Source organism: Homarus americanus, unplaced genomic scaffold (genome assembly GCF_018991925.1).
Source record: "Homarus americanus isolate GMGI-L3 unplaced genomic scaffold, GMGI_Hamer_2.0 scaffold15169, whole genome shotgun sequence".
Lineage (NCBI taxonomy): Eukaryota > Metazoa > Arthropoda > Malacostraca > Decapoda > Nephropidae > Homarus > Homarus americanus.
This window is the reverse complement of record NW_024714712.1, coordinates 479,747-498,483: the sequence shown is the minus strand read 5'-3', so window position 1 is coordinate 498,483 and position 18,737 is coordinate 479,747. Positions and strand designations below refer to the sequence as shown.

General features: G+C 38.8%; 1 protein-coding gene across 10 annotated transcripts in view; it reads left to right on the top strand.

Moving 5' to 3' along the window:
* LOC121879334 (inositol hexakisphosphate and diphosphoinositol-pentakisphosphate kinase 2-like) overlaps window positions 1-18,737 on the top strand; it is a 299,526-nt gene that overhangs the window by 268,842 nt on the left and 11,947 nt on the right. For 8 of the 10 annotated variants that reach the window (XM_042385999.1, XM_042385963.1, XM_042385957.1 and 5 more), the window contains 3 exons: window positions 2,996-3,120; window positions 8,920-8,952; window positions 15,373-15,564. In XM_042385999.1, the coding sequence (XP_042241933.1) occupies window positions 2,996-3,120; window positions 8,920-8,952; window positions 15,373-15,564 (350 nt within the window). The remainder of the gene's footprint in view (window positions 1-2,995; window positions 3,121-8,919; window positions 8,953-15,372; window positions 15,565-18,737) is intronic. The other 2 variants (XM_042385985.1, XM_042385950.1) reach the window with 1 other exon arrangement.

Genomic DNA, 18,737 nt, shown 5'->3' with positions numbered 1-18,737 from the left:
TAATGTACAGTATTAAATAATTGAACATATTATGATATATAGTTTGACTTCAAAATAAAATGACAAGCTAAATCAGTAGGTACTGTACATATACGTAATTTCTTCCCTGACCAGCCATCCCTCTCTCCATAAAGGAGTGGGAGTGAAGGGTGGGACTGGCCGTGCCGCATTTGCCAGTTTGTTTTTATTTATTCATGACCTGTATTATATTCTCGTATGATGGGGCTCTTAGGGTGTATGTTTTCTCACATCACAAGAAGAGCCAGGGGATGTTGTGTTCAAGTTTTGGAAGAATTTCAGTGAGCGATATGCAGTTAATACCTTTGGTCAAAGTGTCTTTTACCTGCAAAGAAGGAAGATTAACTTGCATAATCTTAATCTCATAAGAAGAGAATTTATAAAATATCAGTGAGGAAATAAGAAGTTAGACTGCTTCTATCATGAGGTATAAATCAAACAATGGCAAATATTAAGAAACATTCACTGGTGTTATCAGTGTATGATCAGGAGGGTTGCATATTGGTCTGTTAAGTCATCTTAAAGGTCCCCATTCTACTGTCAAGTATTTGCTGTCCAGAACTTTATTTTGTATTGTTCACGTCTATTTATTGTTTCACCTCGTTAGCTGTTCAGGTAATTGTTCTGTGCTTTGGTTCTATTTTATGATTTTGTTATCCAATGTTAGTTTTGGAGAAAACCAGTGATGTTTGGTGGGGTCACACTGAGTAACACCCTTCTCACATCTGTCCCAGGCTAGGTATTGAACCATGGACACATTGAGCAATACACACATTACTGCTGTACCAACAACACCCCTTATCATTTAATACATTTCTTTGGTACATATACTAAGACATTATGAGTGAATCTGGCCATATAATAATAAATCACAAATATTTGTGATCAATCACTTATATAGTGATTGACATAAAGGTGCAGCTGTATAGCAACTGAAAGTAGGAGAAATGAATTATAGGCCTGTCACTAAACAGTGTTCCTAGATTACTTTTCCTGTTTTACATGTCAATAAAAAGAATAACTAATAAATATACAGTCATGCAGGCTGCACTATTTTGTAGCCCAAACTCAACCTTTTTTCTTGAAATATCAATAGACCTCCAGATGTAACCTATAAATGGCTCGCAGAACATTTAATAACTTATATTTGATTTTGGTCTTCGTTCACCACATGTCCACAGTCACACTGACAGTGACATCTGTTATCATGGTTAGTAGTTCCATAATGTTATTTACAGGTGTAAGATACACATAGTCTATAACAAACCCCTAAAGAAGTTGAATGGAATGATGTCGAGTGGATGTGGTGGCCTTGGAGTTACCTCAGCCTGACTAATCCATCATCCCTAATATCTTGATATGCTGGAGAAGTTTGTGGTCCCACAACGAAAGAAAATGTACTCACAGATAATCATTCAATAGGATGGTGCATCTCTCAACTGAAATTTGTTGGTAAGGTACATCCTGGACCAGATGTGTATTGCATACCTGTAACAAACATCATGGAGCCAGGGACCAGGTAAACAGATACCATCACCAGAGTGACTGTGGACATGTTGCAGCAAATATGGATTGAAATTGAATACTGTATCTGTTAAATGTTTGGAGAGCTTATAATGGTGTACATATGTGTGTCTACCTACACATAAAAAACTCTGTTTTAATTGGGCTACAAGATGGTGTAAATTGCATTGTTTTTTATGTTTTAGTTCTTCTTTTATTTGTATTCAAAATTTTCAAAGTTATTAAGGAACACTGTAAGTTCTGACACCTCACAACCTAATAAGAATTAGTTTCATCATTTGCCTTTATGATATGAATAAAATTAGATTATATTACATTGACCATGCTTTCATCTCACAGGTCATTGCTACTGCCACAGTTCATACAGATGAGTGGAAGTAACCCTCATGGTGTCAATAGTTATCACAACTTATATTCTACATTTTACTTTACCCAGGGGAAGAGAAACTGTTGCATGTTGTGTTATTTATTATAAGGTTAAAACAAAGCAAAGGTGGCAGGTAGGGCATATTACTTAAAATTTGATGAGATTAGGTTGATTGAGAGATGACAAGGGTCAGAGGCACCATAACCCACTTAATGGAATGTCCTGAGCCATAAGCCAAAATATAATTGTGTGGCCAAATACAGTAACCTTAGGGAGGAGGTTCTATGCTTAGATCTTTACACTCTTCCTTTATTGGGTAGGGTATTTTAAGGTTCAATTGAACTGAAAGTGGATGAATTTAATGTGGCAGACCATGGGGATTAATGGCAGTAGAGAGAGTTACCGAGTGTTTAGTGCTTGGTATAATTTGTTGTGAACCAACACATTGAATAAAAAGTTTGATTCTTTGTATTGAACAAGTTGGAAAATGACTCAATCTGTACAAGTGAAGTTGATAAAAATGAATGGGCATATATATTTAAGCTTCTAATTGGATGTACACAGCCAATATTTGGGCTATGCAGCTTATTCCCTTATGGACCACATTATTTCTATTTGATTAATTCAATCTTGCTTTTACTCAGTTTTACACATATATTTGTCTTTACTGTATATACAAGCAAGTTTGTATACAGAGACCCCAAACATGCTCTTACTCATGCAAACGTACACAGAACACTCACCTGCCCACTTAGTTTAGAAACTATTTTGCTAACTTATTACATAATTATATCAAAGTATTTTCATTGTTATTTATTCATCACCTGTAACATCCATTTCAGAAAGTATTTTTTAATTACTTTCACTGAATTTTCATGGATTTTTAATTTTATTAATTGATACTAAGATAAGTATTAGATGTTCTAGAATTTAAATGTCATAATGATATGGATAAAGTATCCCAAACTCTTACAATACGAATTTCTGTTCATTTTTATCTGTAAAATGTATATTTCCCTGAAGTCAACAGAATAAAAAGATTGGTAATAATACAGGTTCACTAAACTGTTATACTTCAATGGGCAGGTCATTGTCTGATGGAACATCATCTTACCAGCGTTCCATCTCCACATCTGAATCCCTAACACGGCCTCGTTCTTTGGAGACTGAGAACAGCCTTAACACGGATCATACTCCTAAGGCAGAGAAAGGTAAGTTTTAAGTTTTCACATTTACAAGTATTTCTCCATCATTTCTGTTGTTTAGAGATGATAATATCTAGACACATTATCCAGGTTAACGCTGTGTTTTTTTCCAGGAATTTTTACCGGTGTTACCATGGTACTGTACTGTGTATGAAAAGTGTCATTTGACAGTCTTATATACAGTGTGATAATAAATGTATAATTGAAGTATGAAATCCATTTTATAACATGGCATTGATCTAGTGAGGCTCATGTATGACATACCATCAAGTCCAAGGTTTCAGACTAGGTTTGAACCCTCTACATTGACTGTTGACCATGTCCAGTGTCAGCTACAGCATGTGCACTCGCAAAAAAAAGTATCGGTGCATACTGTAGTGTGAACAATTTGAGACCAGTGACGATAGGTATTGGGAAAGGCGAGTTGTTCCAGCCGTATGTTGGCAGCCCTGGTTGTCAGCCATATGGCAACACCTAGTAGGGGGCGGGGTTATGAGGATACACTTACCAACCTTCCCGACATATCACAGTGTATATGTATCGTTTCGGGAGTCGTCGATCTCACCCTGCACCGATACTTTTTGGTGCGAGTGTACAGTTGCCTCCCCATGAACATACCACATCCTGGGAGTGTGTGTGAGGGCTTGGTTATGAGATGTGGTAATGCAACACCGTAGTCAGGGCTGAAAAAATGGGTGTGAAAGGGTGAGATTACCTGTTTTGTGTGGCCACACATCAATGCTGAAGACAGCAGCGTCATTTCAGATTTTGCTTTGGGGGGGCAACACCATTACATGCAAAGAGTAGGGGTCACAATCTTGCTCCATAGTATTTGGCATTGACCTTGCAAACCTTTGACTTGTTGATTGCATAATTAATTACTATATTGTCATTAGATAGAGTACAGTATAGTAAAATGACTGTGATAAATAAATCCAATATTTTCTTAAGAGAACAATAACGATACCAGCAAAGCAAACTTTTCTTTACCAACATCAAGAGTACAACTCTTGAATTACTGACCAAATAATTGTATCAGTTAATATATTGACAAAACTAAATAGTGAAAAAATCATCAGTGAACAAATCAGAATATTCAGAATAGGACACATCTTTGACATACTCGGTCTACAGCTGTTCTTACATCAGAGGGTAACGGCGAAGCCTCAGTCCAACAAAATTATCAACCAGTTCTTCCACATCCAGTGATTTAACCATTTTCTGTTCATTAGCCATTAAAAGTAGGCTGGAAAGGCGGTCATCACCCATTTTTGTTCTCAGGTAATCTTTGACGCGTTTTAGCACTGAAAAAATCTTTCATTGCCCGCGGTAGTAACCGGAAAGGCCAATAGTATTCGTAACAAATTGAGTATTGTATTTCAGAAAAAGCAATCGATAAAGCATTTAGATTCTGGTACACATCAAATAGGTCCTCAGGTTTCTTCTAATCTAAGAATACCTTCGCAGAATGCAGTTGTGAAAATAACATAACTGAATCAATGTTTAAAAAAAAAAAACAAGCTTTTCTTTATCAAGGAATTGTTTAGATTGAACATCAAAAGAGGAGATGGACTGCAGAAGATCAATGTTATTGCTAAACCTCTGATCATATTCAGCTGTGCACCTGTCATTTACTGAGAAGTACAACTCTGATTTCACTTGGTCTTTTAAGCTGCTTCTCTGAACATTCTCTAGATGTTTTGAACGCTTCCCAGGGACGCTGTTTGACAGATAATCTTTCAAAGTATTTGATATTCTTTGCACTCTTTTGCTACGAGCTGATCCTTCATGCTGTCGAGTGTTTGCCTCAGGAACAACTATGCCGAGTTTGGTTGCAAACTCCTCTGCTTCCTCATACAGTTGATCATATTCACTATCAGATCTCATTTTAACAAAGTTTGCTTTCGTGGCTGTAATGAGATCCTCACCGTGTGGCTGCTAGTAGTATGACTTACTTCCATGCTGCTATTCAGTTTATAAATGATAGACAATGGGAACAATAAAAATAGATGAATACTTATCATTTTGGTTAATTATGCATCGTAAAAATACCATTGAGATGTTCTCACCAAATCAAAATTCGTCTATATATGAAAAAGAAATATAATTACAACTTTCCTTGGGGAGCAAGACAGCCCTTGGGAGGGGCAAGCCAGGTCTTGAGGGGGCAAGCCAGGTCTTAGGGGGGGGGGCCATGCCAGGGGGGGGCCATGCCAGGTCTTAGGGGGGCAAGCCAGGTATTGGGGGGGCAGATTCCCTCCCTCCCTGTCTGTATGTCTGAATTTCTGTTCGGTGCAAAAACGCAGGTGCCATTAGTTCGACCAATGTCCAACTACTCCCAGCATTCCCAGCCAAGCGGCAGCCATTTTAGTTGTTGTTGTTTCGTTCACAATGTTACGGTGGTGATAGTTTATTGCGTGTGCCAATATATACGAGAAGCTTAAAGGTAGTGCCAGTGATGAGAGTGCAAATAAAAAAGATGTACGATTACAATGAAAATGAAAGTGATAACAATAAAACCAGTGGAAAGAGGTAAATATGGTAAATTTATGTGCTGTCAGGGGCCAGATGTGTTTTGGAATTCGTAATTTTTCGGATTTCAGAACGGTAGTATGGTACATACACCGTATATTATGGTAACACCCTAGGGGGGTCTGTGGCAGCACCCCGTAAGCAAACACATTAATATTTCTGCAACGAACCTTCTGAATATTCACACTCACCTTCAATGTTCAGTTCTTCGTGGTATATTCTAGCTTGTTTCATGACCAAAAAACCAGTCAGTGGCATATGTTCACTTCTTGGTTGTCGAATCCTCTCAATCAGCACATGGTCAAGATCTTCATTTTTTGCCCTTTGCAATGTTTTCCTAATTTTCGTTAGTTTATGATCATCACTGTCAGTATAAAACTTCAACAACTTGTCTTTCTGTTTCTTTAAGTCATATACGGTGGTGGTTCCCAAACCATATTCTTTAGTAAGACGCAGCACAGGCTCACCACGATCAAGCTTCTGTAATAATTCCACTTTCTGTGCTATCGATAATGAGAGATGCTTCCTTTTCTTCTTCTCAATGTTACCCATAAGGGCATCTGAAGCTCTTTTTGACATTTTCACAGTGAACTTAAACTCAAAATCACAAAAAAATATCAGAGAGCTCCAGATGCACGTGTGGCTGGTGGCAGCGCTGAGACATTACTGATGCCTCACACCTGTGTGGGTCAAGCTTCGGCGTCACTCGGGGTATGTCGTGCACATGAGTGATGCTCCACGATAAACTTTCGGTTTTCAGAGCTTTTCGGATTTTGGAATTGCAGATAAGGGATTGTGGGCCTGTTCCTGTACAGTTTTGAAAAACAGATATATTATGACAACATTTGTTGTCGGATCACTATTTGGCAATAGACACAGCAGAACACTCACCTATATTATAATATTACACCTTATGTTTATATAAAAATGATGTTAGAATATCTTTCACACCATTCTGATACATTTCATCAACATCTGTGATAAGATACAAGGGAGGTAAAAAGATAAATGAACCCTGTAATATTTGTTATGCAGCATTGTTATGTAGCCACAACTGAGTGACTAGAACTTAACTACAGCGAACCGGCAAACATGGTATCCACGGTTTCACCCCCATGAATATGGCACTGCATTGCCACATCTCATAACTGTGCTCTCACACATTCCTAGGCCATGGTACATTCATGTGGAGGCAACTGTACCTCAAATTTCCAGTACCATTCTCAATCTAGCTACAGTACCTCTTCAGGAAAAGCAGGTTGTTTTATGAAGAGGTCCAGTTTATAACAGAGCCAAATTGTGTTTAACAGTCGGAGATATATACAGTTATACCATACACCTTCTGCATTGTTTATATATTAAGGTGAGTTTTAGTTTTGGTTTGATTATGTTGATGATCCAGTTCTCTTGTTCAGGCTGAAGTTGTTTGGAGTACCAACTGAAACCACACACTCATGTCACAGGGTGGCTCCTAGAGTACCTAGACTTATAAGTTTAAATTAATTCATCCTTTTCTATGGAATTGTATTTTGTTATCCAAGGAGATATAGCTGCTGGGATTTGGCTGGAGTTCTTCTCATGAAGTAACAGGCTATCATGTCATACTTGCTGTTCAATGGGTATTGTGTGCATTTCTATGCTTCACAATGGAGCATAAAGAAAAAAGGTTTGGATTGTTAAAATAGAAGAATAAGATTGTGAATGGTTTAAGATTTTTTTTTATCGTGTTTGTAATAATCATTGTACCTAAGTCACAAGATTTATTTGAGTTCTCCAATAAGAAATATTTTACCTAACATATTCAAACATTTGGGGTTTACTCTTAGGCCTTTTCACAGGTCCTGGAATAATCTTTAGACCAGCTTCCTCTTAGATTATAATGTTCTGATTTTAGATGACCCCCAGGGACACAGAGGTGTTGATGGTTGTGCCACATTCAGGGTAACTACATTAGATGCCCAGCTCATTATTGTTGTGCAATGAATTGCTTTTATCCTAAGTGTTGTTAAGCTTGTGGTATTTGGCTAATATTTTGCTGTATACAATATATTTTGCTGTTGCCTCCTTTTTCAGACTACTAAGGTCAGCCAGCTCAGCAGTTTATTATGTTGAACTGAATGTGGAACTAATTTTGCCAGAGGTTTGAAGGAGGAATTATAGTATAGTATATTATGAAGAGTACTCTCTTTCATTCATTCAGTCCCTTTTCCAAAAGGTATATACATCTATCTGACTCTAACAGTACCCTTCTGTTGCATGACTCCAGCTTTTCTGGATAAAATCGATTTGAGGTCCGGTGGCAGGTTTCCATCTCTAAATAGACTTCAAGGGAGTTCTTGACGGGGAAAGAAGCTCTGCACTCAACCAATTCCTCTTGCCTACTATACAAAAATTACTTGACCGTACAAGCCCATTACTGAATGAGGCTTCATGCGTCGGGTCTTATGAAACCAATGGTGGTGTGATTTAAATCCTAAGGGGTTTCCATTGATTTGTGAATCTACTCAGGTCATTATCACTATTCGCTGTTTAGAATCAGCCCAAGAAGAAAAGCAGTGGGACAATGGGAAGGGTGGTTCACGACAATTGGGTCAAGCAATGCTTAAATCTCTTTATGGAAGGGAGGAGAGCCAGGGGTAGGCCAAGAATGACATGTAGAGAGGTAAGAAATGACATTAGAGCTAAGAACCTGATGAGAGAGTCTGCAAAAGACTTTGTTGCATAGGGAGCTGTCATTAGGTAATCATCCACACAAGCGTGGAAAATGTTGATGATAATGGTGATGAAAATCTGCTGCTGTCTTATGAATGACAAGGCTGGCTATGTCGTGCATTTGTGCTGGAAACATGTGTCATTCATCAAGGCCTGTGACCACAAAATGAGATTTCATACTTCAATCCTGTTTACCATAAATTCGCAGGTATTTCTGGTACTGTACAGTTTTGTTTTTTCTTGGTTGACTTCCTTCCAAAAACAACATATTTTGTCTACATATTTTGGTTGTACCTTATGACATTTGTGATTACACAAACAGGAAATATAAAGTGTTGAAGGACATATTCTTTTTGAGCACCTAGGAGTACGTACATTGTCTACTTGAAGTTCAAATGTTGTGTTTGTTTATCATGTACCCTTATGTATGTGTTAATTTCCTCTGTCTTGTAGGCATTGTAATTGACTGCTCTGTATGATTGCTATTATTCCCAACTAATAAAGTCTTGACACCTTCCTTACATTCCATGTCTTGACTTTGACTTGACTCCAAACCTGCAGGGAGCTCCAGCTTAGACTCTGTCAGTGATGAAGGTAAGTTTAGAATGTTTGATCCCAGTGATTACATTACTTTTCTTTGTGCATTAGCCACTGTGCCTTATATGGTGATAGCTTTTGTTTGTTTGTTTGTTTATCCTGCTATTTTCCTCATGTACCTACTTGTTTGTACTATACATTATGTATATTTGTCATTTAAGATGCCATTTATGAATTCGTATTCAAAAGAACTATTATCATAATAATTTTTTTTTTGCCAATACTGTGGAACTCAAGGATTGCGCCAATTTTAAATTCTGGACAGCACAGTTAGGGTTCTGTACATCATTATTTATTCTCTTATTATTTATGATCTTACATAACTCTTCAGTACAGGTATCCCATGAGATATGGTATCTTGAGTTACAGAAATTCGCAATAAAGGTTTCTGAAAAGTATGGAATGAGTTTGAGACACAAAACAAAAAGTTGTGTTAACAGATAATATACTACAAATTTTCGGAGTAAAAAACATAAGAGAAAAATATATAAATCTTGCCAACTTCTAAACATTTCACTAAAGTCAAAATAGAATATACAGTATTTGTATAATAGTGTACAGTCAACCCTCACTTTACGCGGTTAATTCAACCCACGGCGGCCCGCGTAAAGTGAACAACATAACATATGGGATTAATTGAAATAGAGACCGGGCCGACCCCCAAACTCCACTTTTTCAGACACAATACCTACGTTGTAGTAAAAATAACTTCTTAATTTTATGATGGTATGCACACACAATTAATAATTAAGAGAAATATCAATAATATTAGGTTTTTAACACTTACATTAATAGAAAAGATGACTGGGCACACGGGGATGGGGGGTTGGTTCCGAGGCAGAGGGCAGATTATTGGCCCTCATCTGTATCACTTGTATCAATTGTATCACTATCCACCACAGAGGCTTGCAGGGCCTCTTTGTCAAACCCCTCAAAGTCCATATAAGTCCATATCCTCACTATCATTATCACTATCACTGACTTGGGCCGGCTGTGGTGGGTGGCGGGTGAAGAACTCGGAAATGTTTTGATGACTGGGCGACCTTGTGCGCACCCTGCTCGTGCCGCTCTCCGCGTAAAAGGGTACACACACCGCGGAAAGTGAGCATTCCGGTTTCGGCAGGGTACCGCGTAAACATGGAAACGCTTAAAGTGGGACCGCGTAAAGCGAGGGTTGACTGTACAGTATATGAAAACATTTAAACTACCTGTAAACTAAAATGACTTACAGTACAGGTATACCTCTGGGAATGAATTGGCTATGTTCACAAAATCCACTTTGTTGTCTGAAACTTTGTTTTCAGAGGTAGATTTAATATGGAATAAATGGGAATAGGTTCCAATCCTTCATTATTCTATATTTTGCATACAAAAATTTTAATAAACACAAAATCCTGTACTAAACAATAAAAATTATTCATAACACATCATGAAATACAATATTATACATTTTCTGTGTATGAAATAGCTTCTTCCATCCTCTGGATGATGCGATGCTGAGAGAGGTGACACAGTTCAGCCACCTAGCTGACTCAGAGACAAGTATGGCTGCTGCACTGTGTGTATGCTGTGACATCACATTGGGGGAACCACACAACTGGGCTGGTGATGCAGACCCAGATGTTATAAGAGAAAATAGCTAATTGTGTTAAGCTTATAATTAAATAAATCAAACATGATAGTCAATGGCAAAGAGGGTAAATTAAACTTACAGCAGAGGTGGTTACAAAGTGCACTGTTGACAAACAGTCCATTGCCTCCACACATACATTCACCTCCCATACAAAATAACATACCTATGCTCTTCATTTTTCTTATTTTATAGTTTTACCTTATACAGGGCACTGTATTTTCTTTAAACAATTATATCTTTGTTAGCCGTAATCCCTCTTAACCGGAACTCTCCAATAGCCGGAATTGAAATGTGCGTGTCACTGTAATAATTTGTGCTTATTAATACCTGTACTCTTCATATACTGTACAGTACAATACTTATTATTATAATGTATCAGTACTGTAATGAATAAATAAAAAACTGTGGAAAACTTGGTAATGGCTAAGCCTACCTGCCGACCTCCTCCCAGTGCAGAGGTCTGGGGGAAAAGATTACCTTCTAACTCAGCTGTCATTCAATTTTGATGTAAAATTACTAATTATCTATACAGCATGCCCTTAAAATTCGCAGGGGTTAGGTTCTCAAAATGCCAAATCCACGAATAACATTTGCTGACGGGGGGGGGGTACAGTTTTACTCGTGTACAAAAAAATGTGTATCGTATTCCCTTTGTGTTTGCCCTTAGGACAATTATTTTTTTTACATATATTAAGAACATAAAATAAATAATACTGTAATGGGAAAATCCTCTCACAAATAATCAGAAACAAGACAACAAAAATGTATTAAAAATGTGAGTCTACCCTCAAGTCAACTCTGTGCTTTGTTATTGTTCATATTGTAAACATAATAATGTATACTACTGTACTTCTATACAGTATTGTACATATTGTACTCACCAGCAGATCCTGTCATCTTTAGCCTAGAATAGGCAGGCACTTCACTCAGCTGACTGTAATACACAACTGTCATCAAGTTTTGACACTTGTAATGGAGGTTGGGTGGGAGATATTGGGTCATGTTACTAACCTGGCCTGATGTAATGTCAGGTCACCCATTGTTAGGGTGGGGATTAGTGTATATACATAGTAATGTACTGTATTGTATAATTATGAAGGGTACAGGTATTAATAAGCACATATCTCAGATAGGCCTTTTGCTCACTTTTTTAAATTAAACTCGTACATGTTACATTCATTTATCAGGAGCAAGTTTGTGACAAACGTTGATTAAAACTAGTTGTGAGAGGTGTCAGAGGGAAGTTATTCAGAACAGTCATTCTGAAAAGTGAAAGTGGATCCCATAAGTGTGATGGCTTGTTAGGAGACACTGTGGATAAAGCACACTACTGTATACTGAGCTCTGGTACACAAAGAGACAATGTTGATGCTTCTGTAGTTAACTACTTTCACTTCATCAACTGTAAAGTTAGATGCCCATTTACACCTTAATGGACAGGGAGATCCCTGGGTACAAACCAACTATCCTTAGGACAGGATGTGGGCCCTTTTGTCAACTGTTTTGCACCAAAGCCATTGAGAGATAATTACAGGTATAAAGATGTATACAGTACAGGGGGATGGGACTTTGAATGAAAATAAAAAAATTTAAAAACACATATTTTATGATATGATATGATATGATATGATATGGTAAGGTAATAAATACACAAAACACTTTAATTTAACTCACTGCAAATGATGTTGAGTGCTGTGTAAGGTGAGGTGGTTCAATGGAAGTTATTGGGAAACAGTGACCCCTAATGCTTTTGCAATCTGGCTAGGTTTTCTCCCACACCAAATCTCCATAAAACATCAAGTTTTATTATCCCCCATAATTCCTTTGCGGGCTCTATTAGAACTACTGCTTTCACTTGTACTTGATGGCCTCTTTCCACTCATCTTTAAGAAGGGTCATACACTGAACAGTCATGAATATGATACATATGTAAGTGTTTAATCCAAGAGCTGGGGTCAAGAGATCAAGCATACACACTGGGAGATAGAGACAAACTTTGTCCAGTAGTGTGGGTACACTGCATACCTACACTTGGTCGTAGCAGATACCAAGAAATCCACACCAAATGAATTACAATTTGTATGAAATTTTGTTGTTGTATATCGTGATTTTTGTGTTGAAAACTTTGAAAATTAGCCCCATTTTTGTAAGATCGAACTTACGGGCCGTATCCTGAGTTTAGTGGTCATAAATTACAAATTCCGCATGGGAAAATTTCTGCAACCTGAGTTTCTGTAACGTGGGGGATACCTGTATTGAGTTCCAGGAAAGTCTACAGTCTAAGAACCATACAAAAATAACACATTTTTAGGAAATTCAACAAATATTGGCCATTTGTTAACATTTAGGCTGGAACAAAAGGTTGATCCCATGATTTGACAGCTGGTAACTATGCCAAATAAGAGTCATGGAGTGTATGTGTGGGCAGACACACTACCCTTCAGCCTTGAGTGGCAATTAATGCCTCCAAAATCACTTTTTGGGGGGCTATAGTTATGAGGGAAAAATTTTTAATTACCTAATAATTATTCACTTAGCTCTAGCCACCCTTGTTGATAGGCCTGGGTTCTCAGCCTGTAGACTTAAATTAGGAATACATTTGTCAGGCTCAATCCAGACTCACTTATAAAATAGGAATTTGGGATCAGTCCCTCATTTATGCACCTTTTTGTCTTACTTTGGTAGATTTAAATCAATTACTTGTTATTTTTTGTGCATGCAAGACTGGAGTCTTGGAAGTGGTAAGATGAGATGTACATTCTTATTATTTATATAACTCTATTTAGTTTTAGTAATGTAAAGCAGTAGTAATAATCTGTCAAAGAGTTGTGAGTATTGCAACTTGGGCTTCTTCAGGATTGTTTCCCTATATGTTAACTTATATAGTTGCATGAGCCACAATGTAATTGCAGATATTCATATAATTAGCATATCCGATGGAGGGAATGTAGTGGTTAATATTTTGCTGTTAGTAACTTTTATATAACATTGCTGAAAGAATTAGTTCATATGTATGGTTAATGGATCCTTCAAAATAGACAACAGCATGCACTATTTGGTGACACAATCCATAAGGATAACATTTTGTTGTAAACTAGATGCTTAGCAGCCTTTTCACCCATTCAAATTGGATTCAGATGTGGTGGTTGTTTTAGAGACCCATGGGAATTGAGGTCAGAAATTTAAGTTTCAAAATCCATCTCTGCTAAAATTATTAATAATAAGGGGAATTGAATTAGCACCAAACTATTAGTTATTGAGTTATACAGTAATTGTTTTTTCAGTGAGTCCAAACTACAAACTCTCATAACACCTGAAAATAAAAACTGTTCACTATTATAGATACAAAATTCAGTTCTAATCCTCCCTTCTCCACCTCTTACAGAGTGAACCATTTGTTGTCTGTGGACAGTCATAAGCTTACTTATTAACAGTCACAGGGTTCATTGTTTATTTGCTTGTACAGTACGTACAGTTTTCCGAGATGTATGACACATTACTTGTCTTAGCTGTCTCTGATTTGACTCATGATTGTGTTTGAGGTTTATGGCACTCGGCTATAAAGGTATCCCTCATTTAGTGTTAATTTACTTTATGTTAATTTGGTATTATTATAACAAACCCTTTCTCACTTAACATTAGGTCAAACTTCAGCTTAACGATAACTTGACTCATTGAGAAGGAGAAAAAACTTGGGATGACGTGGCCCTAATGTGGTTTAGAAATACAGAACATATATAAAACTATATACAGGTAATACTAAAAATGAGGAGCATGGCTGTGTGCAGTATATGTGGGAAGTGAGAGTATGTGTGGAGATAGTGGGTTGTAACTGCATCGTTGACTTGCCACCCAGAGACGCTTCCCCCACCCACGTGACGTCATGGCATACACACACACACTCATCTTTGTGCCAGCTGGGTGACTGCCTGGCTGAATTGTGTGATGTCACATTCTCGATTAAATTTTTTTTTTTTTTTTTTTTTTTTTGCTCATTATTGGTGTATGCAATTTGAAATTGTTCGAATTAGGCTCACCATTTGCTCATTAAATTGTTTAACTCTGAACCACATTGTGTTTATATAGAAGTTTGGTGTTAATGAATCAATCATTTAACTTTGAAACCATTTATATAAAACTTGTTATTATTATTAGACAGTGTACGTGTACATGAAAGGTTGGTACCACTAACCATTGCTAGTTGTTTAAGGAGCTTGTATGATCAGTTGGTACAACATAAAAAAGCAGGATTTCACTACATATACAGTACTGTACTGTACTGTATAGATATTGCAGGAGTTATTCAGCATGGCTGTATCTATCCCAAGTGCTACATAAATGGAAAGTAAATAATGCGTAGCATTGCTTAGGGTGGATTCTATCCCGTTGCTGACCTGCTTCTAGAATGAAGATAAGTGAATTGAGTTTTATTCCTGGAGATCCCAGGTAATCTACAAGGAAGGTCCTAATACAGGCTGCTGTAGCACCAACACTTGCTTACCTCAAACCTTCAGGGAAATTATTGTTTCTAATCTCTCTTTTTGAAGGAAATGGTTGCAACAAGAGAGATATAATAATTACATATTAGTACTTAGCATTAGTGTTTATGGTTAATATTAAGATTAAATCCATAGAAGTGATGGCATACTGTACACGGTTCTCTTTGTCCTGACACCAGGTTATAAATAGGACTTGATTTTCACGATAGAAATCATAATAAATTTATGTTCATCTGTTGGGAACATCAGTTTACCATTTTCACTAGGGATAACATTATTCCTCAGAAAGCATACGTCGCCACCGACACAGTATCCCAGGTCATCTAAGTTCCTACCTGACCTTCCTGGCTGGGCTACAGCAGAAGGCTGCTGCTGCGGCTGCAGCTGCTGTTCCAGTTTTTTCTACTGCAGTTATCTCTGGTTCAACATCTGCCCCTGATCTACGAGATAATTTCTCAGCTCTTCCATTCTCTGCCAGTAAGTGCCCATGGTTACTCCACCATATATTTATTTTTTTAACACATTATTTGTCCCATTATATTTTGTTACTTGTTCAATGGTACAAGAGATTTAAATGATCCTTATATACTATAAGATAAATTAAAAGGTACCTTCATCAGTACCATGCTTATACAGTATTAATATTGATTTATGGCCTAATGTTCTCCACAAAGCAGCAAGAATATAATAGCACTGAGCCTTTGGGCTGGAACCCAGTGAAATCCTTAGATATCACAACCAAGCTCCTGAATGGAATATCCAGTCTTAAGACACCATTTAAAGTACAAAAGCTACAAGATAAAAAATAGTGATATCACTCCAGCATATGTGCACCACAGCTATAGGCTGAGTGACAGACATAATACCTCCCAGTACCACCTCAATTCCATGCCTACTTACTTCCTTATCCTTTTAACCACTTATCAGCTTACTAGCCAACAGGCAGTCAGTCTGATCTCTGATGTAAAGTACTGGGAATGTATGGGGTCTTGAATGTACCTGAGTATGTATGAATGTTATTAAAGTCTGGTCTTAAATGAGAACTCACACTTAGTGCTGCCACCACTTTCCCTGGCAGAGCTAAGTTCTTTAACCTCTTCTGTTGAATGAATGGTTGTGGAATATTAAGGCTGATTGTTATAGTTTTCTGTGTTTTTTGCTTATGTTAAGGGTTTGGCCTTTGTTTACATCTTGTTATAAAATTTTTATTATTTTGAGTTCTAAATATATTATCATTCTTGTGCTAATTAGACCCAGAATATGTAAAGAGAAAAACCTGGTCTCTTAATCAGTAACTCAGTACAGTCTTAGAGCAACTTTATCTACATGACGTGAGTGTGTAGCCTGAGTGACAAGTATTCTCTGGTGAGACCTGATTTAGAATTCCAGAAAATTCCTTTATGAGTGTTGGTTGGGAGGTCACTGTTTCCCTTCAGAGGTCATCACAAAGTAGTCCCTTTCAAGAATTCATTGTGTTCTCTTTTATTTTCTCAGATGGTATATACAGGAACTCTTTAAGAGGCCCATTAGTTAGTTTGAACTGGATTGAATTCTTCAGTGAAGGCAACATTAGTTCCACAGACCTGACTCCTGTAAGCCAGCAAAGGGACATGCCACTATTACAGGTCCATGGCTAGGAGAACTGTGCTCTAGCACGGAGCGAGAGTGAGTGGCCGTTCCGAGGCCTCCCACGAGTATATATACCGGCTGACTGAACAAAGCTGTCTCAGCTCAAGTCTCAAACCAAGTTCAGCCACGTCAGCCAGCCGACTCAACAACAGTTACAAGAGCAGAATGGCTAGTTACAACAATTATAGGCATCTGTTAACTATATTACATCGCATTATACAGTATTACATAATTACATTACATTATATTATTCTTCAATCGCTACATCGGCCCCCTCCCGACGATCACTAGTAAGGAAAGTGAAGTGTCGAAACCGAAGCGGCGGCCGTACCACACAGCCGGACCTCGTCCGCAGACATGAGCGTAGTGGTGGCGTAGTCGCACATTCTGCGTCGCTTGCTGAGGCAGCGTTGGTCGGTCTGTTTATGCTTGGGCCGGGAATATCTGCATCCTCGTCAATTTGGGCCGGCTTCAGTCGGTCGATGGAGACTGTGTGCCGAACCCCTTGGCGGTCAATCGTAAACAACTTAAACGACCGGTGGAGCACCCTGAAGGGACCATCATAGGGGGCCCCCATTGCAGTGGCGGTCCATGTACCATACGTCATATGAAAACATGTGTTGCCTTGTCGATGAAAACCTGTTTCTGAGGGCTCTGCCTTGGTGGTGTAAGACGCAGGGACCGGATACAGTCGCAGAGTGTCTCCACGTACGAACCAGTCTGCGAGCTGACTGGGCCATGATGGCGGGCGGTGAAACCGCTCGACTAGCCCGTTGCTTGCTGGGTGGTAAGCGGTGGTGCGGATGTGGAAAGAGCCAAGCAGTTTCATCAGTTGATGCCAAAGCTCGGATTCGAATTGCCGGTCTCTATTGGCCGTCACAGTTGAGGGCACCCCAAAGTGAGCAACCCCACCTGAGATGAAGGCCTTGGCCACTTCTTGTGCTGTGATCTCGGTGATGGGTACCACTTCCGGCCAACGAGTGAAGCCTTGAGGTGAATGTATGTAAGACTCAGATTCTCTTCCAGCCTGCCCCTGGTTAAACCACACCTCCACCACCCATCCAGCTTAACATTACTACCCTCTCTAATGTTACCCACATTTGGTATCTCAGCTTCCACCTGTCCACCACCGTAGACATCGATGAAGAGATTCATCTTCGGATCAGATGTGCATCTCAATCCCTTGGCAGACTCCGTACCCGTGTCTCCAGCTGTAGGGAGTTGAAATTATCTACAAAGTTGCACATATATCAAACAGTGGTCCTCCCCACCCTGCTATATGGCAGGGAGACATGGGTCACATACAGGAGGCACCTCAAGACACTTGAAAACTTTCACCAACGTAGTCTACGCTCCATCCTCCGAGTTCGCTGGGAAGACGAGAACAAATGCCAGTATTCTTGCTGGCACTAACTGTAGGAGCATCGAGGCTACCATTATCCATGAACAACTACGTTGGACTGGCCATGTTACCATCATGGATGACAGTAAACTGTCAAAGCAGCTACTTTACAGTCACCTTACGAATAGTAAACATAATGCCGGCGGCCAACTGAAAAGGTATAAGGATAGTCTTAAGACAAACCTAAAAAAGTGCTAAATCAACCCCCTCACCTGGGAGACGAATACTCCACGCCGTAACACTTGGAGGATCACCACACAAGAAGGTGTCAATACTTTCGATTTAGCCCGACTGCATACCAAGGCAGACAAGTGCCAACTCCAGAATGATGCTGCCTCTGCCCCTCCCATACTAGATGTAGCCCCCCACATGTACAACATCTGTGGACGACCCTGCCGGTCCCGTATCGGCCTCTCTAGTGATCTCAGAGCTCACCAATGAAGGTGACATCCTTTATAACCCATATCATTTTATCATAGCTGGATGATCGTCATACTTGATTCCTAGTTACAGCAAAGTAGTAGTAGTAGTAGTAGTAGTAGTAGTAGTGTGTGTGTGTGGGTGTGTGGGTGGGTGCGTGCGTGCGTGCGTGCGTGCGTGCGTGCGTGTACTGTACTGT